The 19,757-nt window shown below is 50.7% G+C and overlaps 1 protein-coding gene and 1 long non-coding RNA gene across 3 annotated transcripts in view; one reads left to right on the top strand and one right to left on the bottom strand.

Moving 5' to 3' along the window:
• Nucleotides 1-3,888: 3,888 nt before the first annotated feature.
• On the top strand, nucleotides 3,889-19,025 carry LOC123598414. Its single transcript, XR_006712589.1, has 3 exons — nucleotides 3,889-4,226; nucleotides 14,937-15,021; nucleotides 17,758-19,025. It is a non-coding gene; the product is annotated as an uncharacterized LOC123598414 (long non-coding RNA).
• The window catches only part of KCNC4 (potassium voltage-gated channel subfamily C member 4), a 46,320-nt gene continuing 36,235 nt past the window's right edge, over nucleotides 9,673-19,757 (bottom strand). For both annotated transcript variants that reach the window (XR_006712587.1, XM_045478592.1), the window contains one exon: nucleotides 9,673-10,457. Coding sequence is in view for 1 of the 2 variants with exons in the window: in XM_045478592.1 (XP_045334548.1) it covers nucleotides 10,438-10,457 (20 nt within the window). In the remaining variant the exon portion in view is untranslated. The remainder of the gene's footprint in view (nucleotides 10,458-19,757) is intronic.

The raw sequence follows: 19,757 nt of genomic DNA, 5'->3' as shown, positions 1-19,757 counted from the left end.
GAAATCCCAGTCCTAGGTATTCACCTGAGAGATGAACACGTATGTCCACATCAAACCTCTACACAAATGTTTATAGCAACTTTATTCATAGTTGCCTAAAACTGGAAAGAACCCAAATTGTCCTTCAACTGGTGGATGGATAAACAAGCTATGGTCCATCCTTACTTGGGAATGTTACCTAGCATTAAGAAAGAAGAGATTCGTGATAACGTGCAACACCATGGATGAAGCCTAATAAGTTTGTGCTGAGCTTAAAAAAAAAAAAGAAAAAAAAGATTATGCTGAGAGAAGGAGACCAGGCTCCAGATTCCATTTATGTGACAGTCTGGAAAAGGCAAAACGACAGGGGAGGAATTAAACCCATCCAGATTGGTGGTGGCGAGAGGCTGGGGCTGGGTGGTGGGGTTGACTACAGAAGTGTGCGAAAGTACATTTTGGGGTGACGGAAGTGTTTTGTGTCCTCACTGTGGTGGTGCTTACATGACCCTACGGATTTGTCAAAACTCACTGAAGTGTGCACTAAAAGGTATATTTTGGCCTGTGTGATTTACATCTCAATAAATCTGACTGGAAAAACAAAATACCGTGTGGTTTCCATACTAGGCTACAGGAAGGCCTAGGGGGGCACTGGCTTCCTCAGAAGGTGGCCCTGACCTGGGGGAAGTGCGGCAAGGAGGGTTAAAGACGGCGACTGAACGTGGAGGGCCACATTCTGCTAAAGGGAGAAAATAAGGCCATGGCTAAGGGTACAGCCTAACCCTAAGAGAGGGATTTGCACTGGCCAGCGAAGGAGCAGGAGCCAGATTCTAAATATATTTAGGAGTGTGCTTCTGTGCGGGCGTGTGTGAGGGGAGGGGCAGTGGAGGTGTCTGGAAGGTAGAGATTCAGGAAGGACACGCAGGCCGTGGGGGAGTAAGGACGGGCCTCCTACCGGCTGAACCCACGTGTGCATGCAGCACCGAGCCGGAAATGTACTTACGGGCCTGGGAGCTTACCAGTCTGCTTCAGAGAAAACCCCCAGACAGCAACTGCAGTATAAATAGCAAACAAGCAAACACGACATTGTTCTGCACCGGAATGGAGCAGGGATGTTGGCCTGGACGCAGCCTGAAGGCCTGACGTGGGGTGGAGCGGCAGCCCCAGGCGTCCCCAACCCCTCGGCCCCCGGCAAGCTAGTGCCCCTCTCCCCAGCAAAGCCCACTGTGCACCGCGCAAACAAGTGATGAACAACAGCCCTCCCCAAGGCCAACGCCTGCAGAGGTTTGCAGGCTGCTTGCTAAGTGGGAGCTCCAGAGACCTGTGCGGCTGCCGCATCCGTTGTCCTGCAGGCCCTTTGGCAGGCAGCAGCCGCTGCTTGCTCAGCCGGCCCAGCGCACCAAAGAGAGAAAGTCCCGTGCCCCGGGGGAGCTAGCCAGGAGATGGCGAGGGGACCTCAAAAAGGAGAACACGTTCCCGTGACAACGGTGCCTCAAGGCCCGGGGTTCTCGGGGGGGGGGGGGGTGCCTAGGGAACCCATGATTTCAGGGATCTCCTGGTATTGAGGCCCTTTGGGGTAGAGATGCTAAGGACATCAGGGCAAGAAATTCCAGGAAAGGCCAGGAATTGGGACAACGGCTGTGGCAGTCAGGGAGCTAAGAGCGGAGACTGAATGGGGATGGACTTCAAGGGTTCAAATCCCAGCCCTGCCACTTAGGTACTCCTGCCCTAAGGCAAGTTGTTTTGCCTGTTCGACTCTCCACTGCCTCATCTGCAAAATGGGGACAGTCATAGTACCCACGTCCCAGGGCTGCCGGGGAGACAAAGGAGTTGTCCCGTGTGCAAGCCTGGCCGATAGTGAAGACTCAGTTAAGGTTAGCAGCAATGGCTGATCCGTGTTTGCTGAGGATCTCCAAGGAGTCCACACGCGTTCTGAGGCTGGATTCCTCTGCGAGACCTGGTTCTTCTGCACGTTAGCCTGTACCCTCCTCACTCAGCCCTCTAGTGTCCAGCCCTGTGCCTGCTGACTTTCAGGGTCTGTTCACTTCAGTTCAGCCCCGCGGAGAGCCTCCTCCCACCCCCGCAGCAGTGAATCCTGAGGACACCAAGGCTGGATTTGCATCCCTGACCGACCCCCCTTACTTATGTGTTGCCCTTCCTTCTGCCCCTATTCCACAGGGCTGCTGGGTGATGGGGGGGGGGGTGGCAAGTGAATCATACTTAAGCGTCAGAGTGCCCGCATCCAGTAGGTGACATTTTGACTTTAAGTATTGTTGTAATCCAAGGAACTCAAGCAGCCTTGAACAGTGTGCAGTGATCACGCCTAGTGCTGACTGGAGAGAGGGGCCAGGGTGATTTTCATGGGCAGCCCTCTCTAACAGCCCCTCTGGGCTCTGGCTACAGTCCTTTCCCAGCAGCCTCAGGGTCTGATGGCTAGGGGCTGTCCAAAGGTGTGTGTGGTTTGGGGGAATTTGTTTGTTTGTTTCTGCAGACCTAGACCCAGGAAGCCTGAGCGGTCTACGTTTACTCATCGGCCACTTGGGAACCTGTTTTCCAAGGTTTCCAGCGTAGGAAGACCCTAAACTCTATAAAAGAGAGATTTTTAAAGAGTGTGGGGGAAGGGACAGGATAAAAGTAGTTCGAGGGGTGCCTGGGTGGCGCACTTGGTTAAGTGTCTTGATCTTGACTCAGGTCACGATCTCACAGTTTGTGAGTTCGAGCCGCGCCATCCGGCTCTGTGCTGACAGCATGGAGCCTGCTTGGGATTCTGTCTCTCCTTCTCTCTGTCCCTCCCCTGCTGGTGTTCGCGCGCTCTCTCTCTCTTAAATAAACTTTTGGGGCACCTGAGTGACTCAGTCGGTTGAGCTTCAGCTCAGGTCATGATCTTGCAGTTGACGAGTTTGAGCCCCGCATCGGGCTCTGTGCTGACAGCTCGGAGCCTGGAGCCTGCTTCAGATTCTGTGTCCCCCTCTCTCTCTGCCCCTCCCCTGTTCATGCTCTGTGTCTCTCTGTCTCAAAAATAAATAAAAACACTAAAAAAATTTTTTTTTAATAATGAAATAAATAAACTTTTTAAAAAATTTAAAAAAAGAAGTTCTAGTATAGCATCAATAAATTATGCTTTGATATCGCAACTGTTTGCGTGCTTGGTTTTTCTTTCTCTTATTTTTTTTAATGTCAAGTCCTTCTTAGAATTCCAATCTGCCTCACTTGTACTAAGGGCAACATGAGAAAGAGACCTTTCCCCAACTCATCTCAGCAGGGAGAGTGGGGGAGCCTGGTACTCAAAGGGGAGGCATAGAACAGAGGCAAAGAGATGCTTGCTAACGAAGTAGGACTTCTCAAACGGAGAGGCCCCGCCCCCTCCCTCCCCCCCCCCACCCCTGCCACCCCCCTCCTCACTCAAAGCTTGGAAGAGTTAGGCTTCATTTCAGAAAGGGAGACTGTTGCCTTACAGGCCTTCATTTGTTTCCCAAGGCAGTCGCCCCATTGGAAACACTGTTTCATATTCTATGTGTAAAACCGGGTTTTTGGCCCATCAGTTCCCATGTGAGATGACCCCCTCTAACTGGACTCTTTTATGTAAGGGCCGCTTTGGATTCCAGAACGACTGGGTCAGATGATGGCCCTTCTTGGAATGGCCCACATATTTCTGGGCGTCTGTAGGTCTATGTTGCCCAGACATGCTCCTACTTAGCTTTGGTAATCCTTTCTGGACCGAGGGTGCCAAAGTAAGTATCAGTCACTCCGTCTCCAACAGCAATTGTAGATGGCCCAGGAAATGTCAGCCCTAGAAAATAAACAGCCCTAATATTAGCTCAGACGTGAGGACATATTCCCCCAGCAGGTGTGTGTGTGGTGGGGGAGGGGGGAAGGCCCTTAAATTCTCATGTATTTTTAAAGTGTGCCTCATACACTCAGTTCTCCCAGGCGTCACTAAATGTATTTTGGTCCAGAAGAGCAGTTATTACCATAGCTTTTGCCCGAGGGATGAGCCAGCATCCGGCCCTCAGTTCCCCGGGCTCGAGGTGGCCAGCTGTCCCCAGCACGGGGTGAGCGCCCGCATATCTCCTCAGCCCACGGTCCCCTCTGCCGCCAGGCAGGCAGTGATTCCAGGGTCACGGTGCATGGCCACTCCTCCCGCCAGAGAAAAATGTGCATGTGGCAGTTGCGGACAGTTCCCCACGCGGACCCCAGGTGTCGCGCTGTCACCAATGAGCATCTGCTGTATACAACAGCACTGTTGTACGGTAAGTCACGAGGCCTGCGTACCGCACGTCCGTTGTTTACAAGGCTCTGTTCTCGGCACTGGGCCTACCCAGAGGCCCACAGTCTGGTGGTCGCAGGTTTGGCAGTCCAGCAGGAGAGACAGGACATTGTCATCATGCTGTGTGCTGATAGTGGCGGCTGGGCACGTAAGTGCTAGCTATAGGAAAGCTCCCAGAGGAGGGACAGTCCAGACAGGACCACAGAGGCCAGGGAGGAAGAGGTCCAAGCAGAAAATGGGTTCGGAGCCGGGTCTTGCTCGGTGCACACGGAGACCTCACTGAGTAGGCAGGAGGAAGGCTCCCAGAGAACAGAGAAAAGGGGGTTTGATGGGGTTGATGGAGACCAGGAGAGGCAGAAGCACGGCATTTCTCTGTGCTGCCTACAACCGAGAGTTTATCCCGTGACCGGATAAGGAGGCCGGAGGAGGTTAAAGCAAAAGGTGTCAAAATGCAAGGTTTTGATGCAAGGTTTGGGAAATCCCCCGCTGGCCTGAACTTTACCTTCCCCTTCACAAACCTGTAAAGCACCTGCAGAGCAATGCTACGCCCTGGGGCAAGGTGGGCCGGGGAGGCCCAGAGAGAGGAGAGGCAGGGAAAAGAGACTGAGAAACAGCCAAGGAGCTTTCTCCCGCTGGGTCAGAAGACGACATGCACGCTCCCCTGCCATGAGACAGCCCGCAGCGTGAGGCAGTGTCTGATAAGCACCACACGATTGCTGTAACACCTGACATCTGTTCTTTTAAGCACACAATCATTTTCATAACTATTTATAATATATTATACAATTATTCTACTTTTATAATTTTAATAAAGGGTAGTCAAAATCTATGGAGACTTCTCATTTAAAAGATTTTAGGGGCGCCTGGGTGGCTCAGTCGGTTAAGCGTCCAACTTCAGCTCAGGTCATGATCTCGCGGTCCGTGAGTTCGAGCCCCGTGTCGGGCTCTGTGCTGACGGCTCAGAGACTGGAGGCTGCTTCAGATCCTCTGTCTCCCTCTCTCTCTGCCCCTCCCCTGCTCTCGCTCTGTCTCTCTCTCTCTCTCTCTCAAAACTAAACATTAAAAAAAATTTTTTTTAGTAAAAGATTTTAAAACAAGTTAGAAAATTCTGTTGCCGATTCTTTTCTCGGTGTTCAGGTAGGAGAGATTGAAAGGTATTATAAGCAGGTCATTGGATAAAATTGTGTAACAAAGGCAACATCCAAACACCTGTATTCAAGCGCTCTTTTCCTGGCATGAGTTTATTTTTTAAGCGATGATAGAGCATCACCTTTATCTTGAAGGGACAGATCAAGAGTGCGTATTAAAAAAATCTGACAGCCATTTGTCATTCATCACAGAGAAGAGCAATAAAAATGGAACATTTTGTCTTTATAAGAAACCCGTGTGATTTATGGTTACGTTTCGTGGCTCTTTTAAGTACTTGCCATGAGAAAACCGAGGAACCCCCGTGTGAAATGGAAGATCTTCCTGGTGACTCGAGACCCCATTGCAAAGTAGGGTAAAGACCCCATACTTTAAAGACCTTATTTTTTATAAAAGTAATGACGTGAATGACAGCGCTCAGCGTTCGTGCACATCTGGTTTTTGCTTCCTGGCTGCCAAGTGAATGAGTAGCAAGGGTGTCTCTCCTTCGTACCCTCACTCCAGGCTCCCCTTTTCGTATTGGTCAATCGTTTTCCCATAAATGATTTTTTTTTCTGAGAAAGTCATTTACTCATGTTTCCCTTGGTGATTCAAAAATAATTCTTTCCAGGACGTAAACGAAGTAACAAATCCCATTAATTGAGATCTTAGAAGGCTCTCTGTGTTCAGTCGTATACAAAGCAAACTTCCTATCAGACATACTCTGTTTCCATGTTCATTTCTTAAAATTTTCAGCAATGTTTTCTATGCATCTTTCAATAAGGTCTGCTGACAAAAGATTTCATGTTGTTGCCATGGTGTTTTTCGAGTATTTCAGCCATTTTTCATGGTAAAGAAGCAAGCATTTCCCCAAGGGCATGCGGCTTTTTGTGTTTTGCAATTACTAAGAAACACCCAAAGACTCCTGTATACACTTATCATCACATTTAATGAGATTTTGTTAAATACTGGGGTAAGTATTGTTAATAACTTTAAGCATCAATGAAATAATTGAGGAAGTTTGCATTCATTGTCTGGATGCTTAATTTTTAAATGTCTTACTAATTCGGAAGCTTTCTACAATCGAGAGCTAATATCTCAAGGCAAAAACTCTTAGGGCAATAACCTTCATTAACAATAATAAATGTCAACCACATTTCAGGGAGTTATCTTGAAAACATTGTGGTTTTTTTGTCAACTTCTTTTTTAAAAAGTTTTTACTGATTTAAGAGAGAGAGTGAGAGAGTGAGAGAGAGAGAGAGAGAGAGTGGGAGAGGGGCAGAGAGAGAGGGAGAGAGAATCCCAAACAGTCCTCCTGACATAGGGCTTGAACTCACAACCATGAGATCATGACCTGAGCCGAAATCAAGAGTCAGACGCTTAACCAACTGAGCCACTCAGGCGCCCCATCAAGTTTGTTTTAGGTCCAATTAGACTGTCATTGCTTTTGCCAGCTAATAAAGAGCTTATTCAGGAGGAGAAAGGTCATCCCAGATTATTTTTTTATTGTTTCTTACGTTTGCATTATTGATAGTATCTCTAATCCAGGTCTCTTTGCAAGAATCTTTTAAAACCACTTGTTCATTTTGTAAAGATTATATAGACACAGAGTAAGCACGCAATAAGATTTTGGTTGAATCGAGAAAAATCTGACAGGGGCGCCTGGGTGGCGCAGTCGGTTAAGCGTCCGACTTCAGCCAGGTCACGATCTCGCGGTCCGTGAGTTCGAGCCCCGCGTCAGGCTCTGGGCTGATGGCTCAGAGCCTGGAGCCTGTTTCCGATTCTGTGTCTCCCTCTCTCTCTGCCCCTCCCCCGTTCATGCTCTGTCTCTCTCTGTCCCAAAAATAAACGTTAAAAAAAAAAAAAATCTGACAGATGATACAGTCATCATTTCCTCCTTACAAAGCCTTAAGATCTTATGGTTCTCTTGGGGTGCCTGGGTGGCTCAGTCGGTTGAGCGTCCGACTTCGGCTCAGGTCATGATCTCACAGTTTGTGGGTTCGAGCCCCGCGTTGGGCTCTGTGCTGACAGCTCAGAGCCTGGAGTCTGCTACAGATTCTGTGTCTCCCTCTCTCTCTGCCCACCACTCCCCCCCCCTCACACTCTGTCTCTCTCTCTCCTTCAAAAATAAATAAACATTTTTTAAAAAATGTTTTTAAAAAAAAGATGATTCTCAAAGGATTGAGATCTATGGGGATCCCATAGATCCCGTCTGTGGGGAGCAGTCCTATGGCCTCAATGGTTTGAAATGGGAAGTGAGAAGATTCTATTCCTGAGTTTGGGAGGATCAAGTTCTTAATTCTCAGGGACTTCTCAGCCAAGAAGCATTTTCCTGGATGTCATGTTCTCTCTTGGGAGGAGTAAAAACAGTCCATGGGACTTAATTCTTCACTTTCCCCCAGAGGGATGTATAAAGATGAACAATCAAGACGCAAGCTCAGGCCTGCCGGCAATTCTGCTGGGAGAATCCAGCCAGTTTCCTTCCCCGATACACAGGGTGGTCTGCTCCAAGCTGGCCTGGTTCTAAGCTCTGAGGAAGTGAGCCTGGGGACAGAACCAGGACAGGATCTACATATGGGTTGGCGAGTCCGGGATCACACTCAAGAAGGCATAGCCCTCTGGCAATATTTAGGCATCAGTTAGGATTGCACTTGGCTTTCCCTTAACAGAAACCCACGCTGCCTCACCCACATGGGGCTTTGAGTTTTGCCGTATAACAAGAAGTCAGGAAGCAGGGGAGGGGTGTTGTCAGGAGAGTCATGAAGGACTCAGATCCTTCTAGCTTCCTGCTCTGCTATCCTAGTCTGGGGCTTTTCTTTTCAGGGTCGTGGGATGGCCCCCTTCATTCCCAAGCATCCCTGTCTCACCCCAGGCAGGAAGAAGGGGAGGGGTGAGGCCAAAATGTAGTCTTTTCCTCTGGGGACTCTGCCTTTTATTAAGGGAGGGACAGTCTTCCCAGAGACGTTTACCTCTATGTTATTGTCCAGCCCTGTAGGCATTTGCAAGTGAGCCAGAAAGGCCAGGTATTTCATCTGAACACATCATTGCTCCCACATCAAAGTGGTGTTCAGTTAGTAAAGATTAAGCGGAGAATGGATTCTAAGTGCACCGGGAGCGTCTGGGTGGTCGTGGGTGAACCACCTGATTTCATATTGAATACACTGACCCTTGCTTTTTCACTCCCCACTTCTCAAAAACCTTTCATCATGCCTTGGGCAATGTATGACTTAGAAATATTGTCAGGAAGAACCACACTGACTTGTAACCGGTTCCCTGGGTGCCCCATCATGCCCCCGTGCTGGCCTGCGGTCCACTCTTCGAGTATGGGTGGCAGGAGTCAGGATGCCCGGTCCCAGGCTTTAGTTTACCATAGGGCTCTCCATGTCCTTGACCTACCTTGCGGGTACTTGAGGACAGCTCCAATTCATAAATAACCGGTGCCATCTGTGAGAAGCTGTGCAAAGGCTGAGGCTCCCTGGTGAAGCCACAGCAACCCCCCTCTGCCGTTCACCCTGACTCCAGGGGGGCACACAGCCCAGCAGCCCAGCAGCCCCAGAGGGCGCTGGATTTCAGCGTCCAGGAGACTGTGTGGGAGGCGTTCCCAGACAAGATGAGCTGGGGGCTGGCAGCGGGGGAGGCCCAGGGCTGGGGAGCTGGCTCTGCAATGAAGCTGTGACTTTCTACAGCTCCTTGGTGAATTTGCCACTTCTGCTCCAAGCCTCTTCCAAGGGGGATATCCACAAGGTCTGTAGATTTTGCTCAAACTGAATTGAATCGATACTAAGTTTGTTCAAACTCTGCGTTAAGAATTTTTGTGCTGTCCTCATGACAGTAGCATAACATACTTGACCCTGAGCAGAGCTAATAATCACCTATGTGGATGATTAGGAGGACGGACGAGTAGTTTTTTGTGTTTTTTTTCCCTCATTTTCTTTTTTTTTAATTGTTTTTTTTTTAAATTGTTTTTGAATGTTTCTTATTTTTGAAGGAGAGAGAGAGACAGAGCGTGAGCAGGGGAGGAGCAGAGAGAAATGGAGACACAGAATCCAAAGTGGGCTCTGGGCTCTGAGCTGTCAGCACAGAGCCGGATACAGGGCTCAAACTCACAAACCATGAGATCATGACCTGAGACGAAGTCGGACGCTTAACCGACTGAGCCACCCAGGGGCCCCTTTTTTCCCCCCTCATTTTCAAATAGATAGATGATAGATAGATAGATAGATGATAGATAGATGATAGAAGTGTATATATATATATATACACCCACACACACACTGCAGAAAATTTAGAAGTATCATGTTCCCGCTCTTCATTCCTACCATAACCCCAATTTTATTTAGGGTAGCAATGCGCCCAGGTAAAAGATGACATTTCTTAACCTTTCTTGCAACTAGCAAGTGCTAATGGGCTATAAGTGGAACTTAGATGGGCTTTCAGGAAGATTCCTAAAGGAGAGAGGGGGGCAGACAGGGCAGGCACACATGCCCTTTTGTTCCAGGTTCTTCCTCCTTTTCGTGCCTGGAATGTGGATGTGATGGCTCGAACTCCAGCAGCCACCTTGGGTGTTTAGAATCGAACCTCACTGTGTTGAAGGCAGTGATGCAGAAAAGTAGCAGGGACCTGCATCCCTGATGACTTTGTCCATCTGTCAAACAGCCCTGTAATACCTTCCTCTGGACTTCTTTTATGAGAGAGAATGACTTCCTCTGCTTAAGTCACCAGGGTCAGGTCTCTGTTAACAACAACAAAAGTAATTCGTAGCTTGTTTAGTACCTGACACAGAGTGAGTGTCCAGTAAAAGTCTGGGGCCGCACAGTTCTCTGGAAAGACCTCTGGGTGATGAGAAGAAGCATGGGCTGAAGAATCCTGTTCCTGTTTTGTCACCAGCTCCCTGAGTGACCAAGTCCGTGCCCTCTCTGGGTCTCAGTTTATTTTCTGTGAGGCATGAGGTCAGGGTAAATGCCCCCTCTGAGAGCTTCTTCGGCTGTTATCCCTCTGAATCTGTGGACTGAACAGACCTGGGTACTCTTTTGGTTTTATATCTTGCTAATTTTGTAGCAGTAGGTGGGTCATTTAGCCTCTTGGAGTCCTGGATTTAAAAAAAAAAAAATCTCAGTCACCTTGCTTATCAGGCATGCAGGAAATGTTTATTGAATGAATGAGGAAGGTTGGGGACCATGTCACCTGTCTGGTTGCCTCCCCAGATGATAGCAAGGATAAAATGAGCTAAGCCTGCACAATGCCGTCCCAAGAATAGATCCCCGAAACTCAAATGCCTCCAGGACTGGGTTGACCTGGCCTCCCCCTGCCCCTCACAGAGCTTGGGTTCTAGGTATTTGCCAGGACTGACCTCTACTCAGGATGACCCTGCCACCTCCCCCCCCCCCCCCCCCCCGCCCCAAGCACCTTCCAGACTGCTTCTTAGATGGCCAAAGTCCCTGGGTGAAGGAACAGAGGGAGAACCAAACCAGTCCTATGCCAGATGTGAGGAAGAAGAAATAGAATCAATCCCTCCGTGAATGAAGTTCCAGAGACAGCATCCCCCGTCTCCCCGCTGACCTCCTTCTGAGGATGCCAGGACTCCCGCCATCATTTGCCGTCAGGAGAGGAGCTCCCGCCATCCAAGGAGCTCCTTGGTTCCCATTGGCCCAGAGCTCTACCTGTGCTGCTGTTTCCCAACAGGAAATTCAGTTGCCCTGACACTCAATCTCCATAGCAACCCTTGCTTTTGAGACACTGAATGGAAACTGCTGGTGTGGGGAGGCCAGTAGCAGAATACTGATTTGTCCTGCGTCTGTAACCACGGCTGCATCTCAATACCTTTCCAGATACCTAAGGAGCTAAAAATACATCTGGTTCTGTCTGGGGCTCTCCACCCAGGCTAAGCATCTTAAAGTGCATCTGTGCTCTGACCTGCTAATATCAGTTATCTCCGGCAATTTGGGCCTGGGGGCCACGGAACGGGGCACTGAAAGCAAAATTGCAGAGCACAGGTCTGGAGGGGTCTGCTGGAAAGAAGAGAGAGAAGTGAGCAGGGTCTCCGGAGAGGAAACTGAGGCGTTCCGGGGGACAGCCAGCAGACAGCACTAACTCCCTGCAGAGCGCCAGTGAACTTGTCAGTGCAACCCACGATCCCGGCATTTGGCCATTGGCTCATTCGACCACCGCGGATTAAGCCTCTACTCCATCCCGGAGTCCGTGCGGGGCGCTGGGATTACAGGCGTGAAGAAGAGAGGGCCCACGTGGGGCGTCTGGGCGGCTCAGTTAAGCGTCTGACTCTTGATTTCGGCTCAGGTCTTGATCTCACGGTTTGTGAGATCGAGCCTGGTGTCAGGCTCCGCACTGACAGTGTGGGGCTTCTTGGGATTCTTTCCCTCTCCCTCTCTCTCTGCCCCTCCCCCACTTGCGCTCTCTCTCGAAAATACATCAACTTAAAAAAAAAGAGAGAGAGCGCACATGTTCCCTGCTCTCACCGGTTTACAGGATGTTTGAAATGGGGATTATCCCTGAAAGTGCAAGCCTACTACGTGTATTCCTGGATGCTGTCTCTGCTCTGCCGTGAGCCTCCCGGCTCAAAGATTATTTGGACTCGTAACCTGGGCAGGGTTTCGCGGCACGGAGTAGGTGGCAAGATAACACGGGGCTGACTACAATGGCATGGAGCTGAGTGGCATTGCCCCTGAGGCCGGGGCCGTCCCACCCGGGGTTAGCCTCCCTCTCCAGGGGCCTCCCACGCGCTCTGGCCAGCACTGCAGAGGGGGTGCTCGGGCTGTGAGGTACTGCATTCAGGATAGATAGTGACCACTCCACCGACACCTGTTAAGGCAGTTCAGGACAAAGCGACAGGTTGAATTACTTCCTAGTGTCCTTGGCAGGATTTGCAGACAGTCCTCCCCACCCCCCACCCCCTTCTTCCCGTAATCACTGCACATGTCATTCAATTACTCCGGCATTTCCCAGAGCCGGAAGCTGTGCAGAGTTTAGAGCAAGCGGTGCGTGCCAGGGCTGCTCCGGAAAAGCAGGTGCCACACGGCCCGGCCCCAGTCCCCGCTCGAACCCCAGCCTCCGCCATAAGGCACATGGGCCACAAGATGGAGAGACGGGGTTACGCGGCAGGCGCCGTGCAGGCACAGGAAGATCCCACAGATGATGCACCAGGTCACATGAGGGTGCCACCACGACCCTGACTGACTTCTTGAGCCTCAGGGCCTCAGATCCCGAGGCCGGCTGTTTGGCCTGGAGCAAAGAAAAGGGGCTGGGCTCCTGGACGCATCCCAAATCCGTTGGGCCATCTGGCGGAGAATGAGAATGATTCCATGCAGCCTAATTCTCTTTTTTTGGCAAAGCAGCTCCAGATCTGCCTGACGGGGGCATCTTTGCTTTTGGTTCCCTCCTGCAACTCTGTGGGCAAAACAACACCCTGACTCCTTCTGCCCGGATCATTTCCTCCTTCGCCTGAGGGAGTAGCAGCTCTCTGATGGTTTTCCTTTCCTTTCCTGCTGGAGAAAGGATCCTGTGGCTACCTGGGGATTGCTCTGTAACTGACCACCTGTCCCTACTGGTGGCTTCCTGCAGGGCCTTGGGGTGGAGCAGGGACTCCACAGACCTTAGACGCTGCACGAACCCTTTGCGGGGTTTGTGGCGGGGGGGCACCGGGACGGTCCTCTCTTGGACCAGGACCTCTTTGCCAGGTGCTGGTCTCATTCAGGGCTGCACCTCGGGTGCTTCCGACCACCTCTACCTTCTGACTCAAGCTGTCTTCAGAGCCCATCTAAAGACACCTTCCAGAAACAGAGTCCCAGCAGGGCCCTTCCCACAGCTCTGTGGGGGAAGAAACAGTGGACAAAATTAGCTGATCAGGGATACCATTCCATGGCACTGCGGAGCCTATGTCCATGGCCTGGTTGAGGAAAGCGCCCTGTACCCAGGATCAAAAATCTGGGTCCTAGTCCTGGTCTTCCAGCGACCAGACAGCCACCTTAGCTGTGGCGAACCCCTCCGAATCTGTGACCCACCTCACCAGGTTTTCAGGAAGATTCATCCAACTAAGGGATATTCAGATGCTTTGAACAATAACATGGAGATGTGTGAATTTATTCAACACCTACTTTGTGGTTGGCACTGAGCTGGATGATATGGCAGACACAGAAATGGTGGCCTTCACCCTGAGGAAGTTTGCATAATCTGGAGCTGACGCCTCAGGGCCTCAGGGCCGCGAACCTCAGGGCCGCAAGCAGTGTGACCTCCCTGATGGTTGTTCTTTAGGAAAGGCAAGAGGAGGCAGGAGCAGGGTGGACATGTGACACATGTGAAACAGGCCAAGGGCGTAGTCAGTACTCTTCTGGGCCATTAAGTGTAATAGGAGATTGGGGAGGAGAGAAAAGGGGAGTTAGTAGGGCAGGGTCCCAAGCATCCGGGAGGCCTGGTGAAGGAAGCCCATTTTGAGTCGGACTGCATAGATGGCCCGCGAAGGTATTCAGAGCTGGCTTCAGAGAGGTGGCTGAGAGGGTGGTGGGGGAGAAGGGCGCTGAGGGTGGGGGGCACATAGTGAGCGAAGGTATGGAGGCCCAGCTCTGAGTGACACGACAGAGACAACCCTCCCAGTGGGGAGATACGCTTGTGAACACAGGTCGGGCTTTGTGAACACAGGTCGGGCTTTGGGCTCCAATTTTAGGCGCATCACTTAGCAGTCATTTGTCTTGGACAAGCTTTGTTTGTTTATTTATTTATAAATGTTTATTTATTTTTGAGAGAGCGCGAGTGGGGAAGGGGCAGAGAGAGAGGGGGAGACACAGAATCCGAAGTAGGCTCCAGGCTCTGAGCTGTCAGCACAGAGCCCAACGTGGGGCTCGAACTCACGAATCAGGAGATTGTGACGTGAGCCGAAGTCGGATGCTCAACCCACTGAGCCACCCAGGCGTCCCCGTCTTGGACAAGCTTAATTAGCCTGTCTGAGTCTCAGGTTCTTCGCCTATGAAGACTTGCTAGCCATAATTATGTGCAATAGCTAGCGTGAGGATTATATTAGATCCGGGCCTGAATTTACGGCTCACTAGCTGCCTGACCCAAACAAGTGAACTTCTCTGAGTCTCAGATTTCTCATCTTTAGAGTAGGGATTATACTTCCTCCAAAGGATGGGGGTAGGATTGAAGGAGCTGATGTACGTAAACTATTTGGCATAGGGTAAACGCCCAGGGAATGGCAGAATGTGCCAGAACCACTCGAGGGAGGTGGGGAGTCGGGAAGTCGTTTGAGCAGAGGGGAAGGGTTTGAGCCGAGCCACCCACCCACATGAGTGTTCCATGTGAGGGGGAGCCCGGTGAGGAGCAAAGCCTCTCTCCATGCCTCTCCCAGGCTTGAGCCAGTGAGTTAACCGGGCCAGTAACCACAGCCCTGCAGGGAAGGCTTTCATACCCTGGACCCAAATGATCAACTTAACGGCTTTATAGCAGAGGCAGGGAAGGAATTCAGAGAGGGCTCTCCTCTGGCAGCCGAGCGTGAGCTGTAAACCTCTTTTCTTTGTTGGAAGGAAAAAGAAATCATTTTAGTGCATTTCTTTTCTTACAGGCACACTGAGTCACAGAGCCTGGACATCTTCTCCCTGGAGGAAGCCTCCGAATTCCCCCAGACACCCCTGCTGAGGCCTGGAAAGGTAAGTGAGCTCAAGCTGCCAGGGTCACTGGACCCTGGGTGCCTGGCTGAAGAGTGGGGGTGGGGTACGGCAGGCTGCACAGGCCCCAGGTGACTCGGAACCGCCCATCCCTTCCTGTGGGGTGCCTCCTGGGTGCCCCTTCCTGTGGCCAGTCCTTAGACCCCTACCCGGAGCACCCAGACAGCTCATTGTCACGGGCTTGGTCTCTGAGTCCCCCTGATGTGGGACCTCCCTTGGGCCTATGCAGTCAGGAGAGGCAGCCTGGCGTGAGCAAGAACCGTGGATCCAGGACAGAAACGCTAGCATTAAATCTCCTTGTTTTCTCTGCCTGCACGACGGGACAGTGTCCTGCCCTGCCTGTCTCTAGGTTCCACGCGCAGGCCGTTTGGGTTAATGTTGTCATCCTAACACCTTACAGACAGTCATGAATGCCCAAGTCGCTTACACGCTTCCTTCCCTCTTGGGTAAATGATCCCAAACCCTTGCCTTCCAATCCAGTTCAAGTCCTGTCCCTCTTTCTGCTACATATTTTCATGTTCATGGCGTGTGGAGCTTAAAGCCCTCTCACTAGGCAGCCCCTAAGCCAGGCCGGGCTAGCTAGCCTGCAGTGGTGGGGAAGGACCTCACCGCGCCTAACATGGAGGTCCCACAGGGACTCTGGCCAAGAGCTCCCTGCCTTGCTGGCACTCCCTAAGACCCTCTGGTGGGAGCGGCTGCCGCCCTGGACACCCGGCGTTTTCTCTGTCACCTGTTACTGCCTCCCCTGCCCTCCATGCCTCCTGCACGGCACCCAAAGGCCGGAGAGTTAGCCAAGCCTCCAGGTGAGGCCAGTGCCTCCCAGCAATGCAGACACTTGGCTTCGGGAAGGAACAGCCACCCACGTCCTGCCCGTGGGCTTGGTTGAGCCTCCCAGAGAGGCCGCCGGCCTCTCCTGTCCCAGTGGCTGTGTCTGAGCACACAGCACTGCAGGAGCAGGTCTGACTTTCCTCTCTTCCCTCAGGTGCTGAGCTGGGTGCCTGGCTCAGAGCAAGTGTGGCCCTGATCACTGGGCTGGTTACAGGAAGGAAGGAAGGAAGGAAGGAAGGAAGGAAGGAAGGAAGGAAGAATTGTGCTAAAGGTCTCATCCCCTGAGGATCTGGTTTTCCTCAGGACATGAAATCTCTCCCAACACTGAAAACTCCTCCTCCCCTTCCTTGGGCCAGCCACGCGGGCATATTTCTCCAAGAGGATAATTCCATCTCTTTCCCTGGGAGTTTCCAACCCCAAAATGGCTCAGGCTTGCGCAGTGGTGCCAAATATGGCACACAGATTATTCTGAGCAACTCACAGCCTGGTCTTACACAAATAGTGAAGTAGAAGCGGAGAAGTGGATAATTCTGGTGTTCTCTTTCTTCGTGCCTGTCCTCCCTACCGTCATTGATTGAGTGAGTCACTCATTGATTCATTGATTCAAACGGTTACAGAGCGCGGGACACTGGTAGGTTCAGGCTATACACAGGGACCATGTAAGCTGTGGCCTGGGGAGTTTGCGGCCTGGAGGGAATTTGTCTGTCAGCCAGGAACACAAAGTGCAGGGGGTCTAGTTGATGAAAGGAAGGCCAGGGAAGCTAGGAGGAGGGGGAGGAGGCCGCGGAAGAAAGGAGTTTGGTCTGGGAAACATCTGGAAGACAGTGTTTCATCTGATCTGAGCAAGGGGGATCCTTCTGCCGGATTCCTGCTAAGGTGTTGGTTGTTAATTAAAGAAAGTGCTAGCCGCCGACAGCGTTAAAGCGTGGCCCTTCCTTTTGACAACTGTATTTGTTTTCGTTGCCTGCTGCCCGGGAAGCGTGTGGCATTGGCATCAAGTCGACCTGGGCTCAAAACCTGACTGCCCATCGCTGTCTCTAACTTGGAGCAAGTCATTTGGTTTCTGGAATCTTCACTTGCTATAAACTGGAGAGTATCTTCTTCACCCCAAAGGGTTGTTGTATGGATTAAATGGGATGGCACATAGAAAGGGCTTAGCTCAGAGCTGGAACTGCACAGGTGCTCAGTAATGTGGTTTTGACCTCAGAAAATTAAACAAGCATTAATATGATCCAATTCTACTTCTGGGTGTGTTCAGAGGAAATGAAAGGAGACTCTCAAAGAAATGTTTGTACACCCGTTATTCACAATAGCCCCAAACCGGAAGCAACCCAGGTTGGATGAATGGATAAACAAAATGTAATACACACACACACACACACACACACTGGACATTAGGCTTAGCCAATCACAAAGGGACAAATACTGCATACACTTATATGAGGCACCTAGAGTAGTTACATTCATAGAGCCAGACAGCAGAATGGTGGCTCCCAGGGGCTGGGGAGGAGAGGAGAATGGGGAGTTGGTGTTTAGTGGGCCAAGTTTCATTTTGGGGTGATGGCAAAGTTCTGGAGATGGACGGTGGTGACAGTTGTACAATAATGTGAATGTACTTTGGTGAGGGGAAGGGCAGAGGGACAGAGGGAGAGACAGAGTCCCAAGTAGGCTCTATGCTCAGCACGGAGCCGACTCAGGGCTCAATCCCACCACCCTGGAATCATGCCCTGAGCTGAAATCAAGAGTCAGGTGCTTGGCCGACTGAGCCACCCAGGGGCGCCAACAATGTGGATGTACTTAATGCCATCAAACTCTACAGTTAAAAATAGAAAATGTTGTTATGTATATTCTATCACAATAAAAAATGTTGCTTTTACTCTCTTTCTCCAGCAGCGGAGCCTCTACAGACTTCTCTCTTCTTCATAAGGGACGTGGACAACCGCAAGCTTGGTGTGACACTTCTAAAAGGTCACCGCCCCTGAGCTTGATGCCTCATGATCAACGGATCCTGCCCAGACTCCCAGAGAGGGCGATTGATTAATCAATGTTCTGTCGAGGCCAAAGAGTCTATACATCAGGCTGTTTGGAAGGAAGCTGGCTGTAGACTGGAGTCAGGCAGAGGGAGGAGAGGCGGACGAACGTTCACCGAGTGTCCACCGTGGGCTGGGAAAAGTGCTCAGCAGTTGCCAGGTATACGAACGACAAGCTTCTGCCCTCAAGGAATTCACAAGGAACTTCTCCCCTTATGGCCAGCCGGCCATCCCCCACTGTGGAGATGTCAAAGAGGGGAAAGGGGAAACGATACAGTTTGCAATTGTCTCTCTGGACTCAGGACCCAGAGAGTTTTCTAGGGCCCCCAGAAGACCTGGCTCCTGAGGCTAGCCCTGCTTACTGACCTTCAACACAAAAGTGCCTCTGTGTCCAGACCTGGAGGAACAGTCAGGGTTGTCTGGTGGGATCGTCACAGTGCTGAGGTTGGTAAGAGCCCAGGTCATGGGCAGAAAGGAAGGGAAACCTATCTGGGTATCCTGCTTCCTGCAGCCCCTGGGGGGGGGGGGGGGGGGGGGGGCGGGGGCGGGGGTTGGTGCAGGAGGGCCAGGAATTGCTTCTGCTAGCATTCTCTGGGGATCACATGGCCCAAGAGTTGGGGAATCTTTATGGGGACCCCCCCAAATAGTTTAGGGTCCTGAAAAGAAGCTCTCATATTTCCTACATCCCCCCACTAGCCTCAGGCATATGGCAGATAGGGATCCCACTGCAAAAGGTGCTTGGCAGTTCAAACATGAGGTCCCAAGTCCAAGGAAGTGTTTTAACTCATTCAACAAACACCTATCAAGCCCCTACTTACTACCAGGCATGTTAATAATTCAGGCTATGCTCTTAAGCTGGACAGGAGATAGAGGTCTAAGTGTAATTTCTAAAAAGTTGAAAGTATAAGTCTCCTACAGATACAGAATAAACATGTCAAAGATTTTATTTAATTCATCCATTAACGAGGTAACCAATAAAATACACTGGTTCAAAGAGCCTTTAAGGCACTGGATTTAAAGGGAAGACACACCGGTGCACCTGGATGGCTCAGTCGGCTGAGCGTCCGACTTCGGCCCAGGTTATGATCTCAAAGTCTGTGAGTTCGAGCCCCGCATCGGGATCTGTGCTGACAGTTCAGAGCCTGGAGCTGCTTCGGATTCTGTGTCTCCCTCTCTCTCTGCCCCGCCCCGCTCACGTTCTGTCTCTCTGTCTTTCAAAAATAAATAGATGTTAAAAAAAAAATTCAAAGGGAAGACACATCAAAATAAATTTCTTTGTAAGTTGGAGACAAATCTGGTAAGTGTCCTGCAGAGCAATTAAACTGGGGTTATCTCTCCTACCAGCCAGAAATCATTTGACTCTCTACCGGACGGTGAAATGGTCTTCTAGAGCATGCCATCCAATAGATATACACTGGGAACCATGTGTGTGATTCAAATTTTTTTAGTAGTCACGTTAAAAAGTGAAAACGAACAGGTGAAATCAATGTTAATAATACATTTTATTGGGGCGCCTGGGTGGCTCGGTCAGTTGAGCATCCGACTCTTGATTTCAGCTCAGGTCAGGATCTCAAGGCTGTGGGATTGAGCCCCGTGTGGGGCTCTGTGCTGAGCGTGAAGCCTACTTAAGATTCTCCCTCTCTCTCTCTCTCTCTCCTTCTGATCCTCTCCCTTGCTCACACACGCTCACTCTCTCTCTCTAAAATAAAAAAAAAAAAATTTATTAATAATATACTTTATTTAACCCAACAGGTCCAAAATACTGTCATTTTAACATGTGGCATTAGCACTTAACACATTAAGTGCTCAAAAGCTCTATGTTGATAGCACAGTTCTAGAGAATTAAATAAGCTTTGTGTA

The sequence above is a fragment of the Leopardus geoffroyi genome, chromosome C1, assembly GCF_018350155.1.
Source record: "Leopardus geoffroyi isolate Oge1 chromosome C1, O.geoffroyi_Oge1_pat1.0, whole genome shotgun sequence".
NCBI lineage: Eukaryota > Metazoa > Chordata > Mammalia > Carnivora > Felidae > Leopardus > Leopardus geoffroyi.
This window is presented reverse-complemented; position numbering and strand designations above follow the sequence as displayed.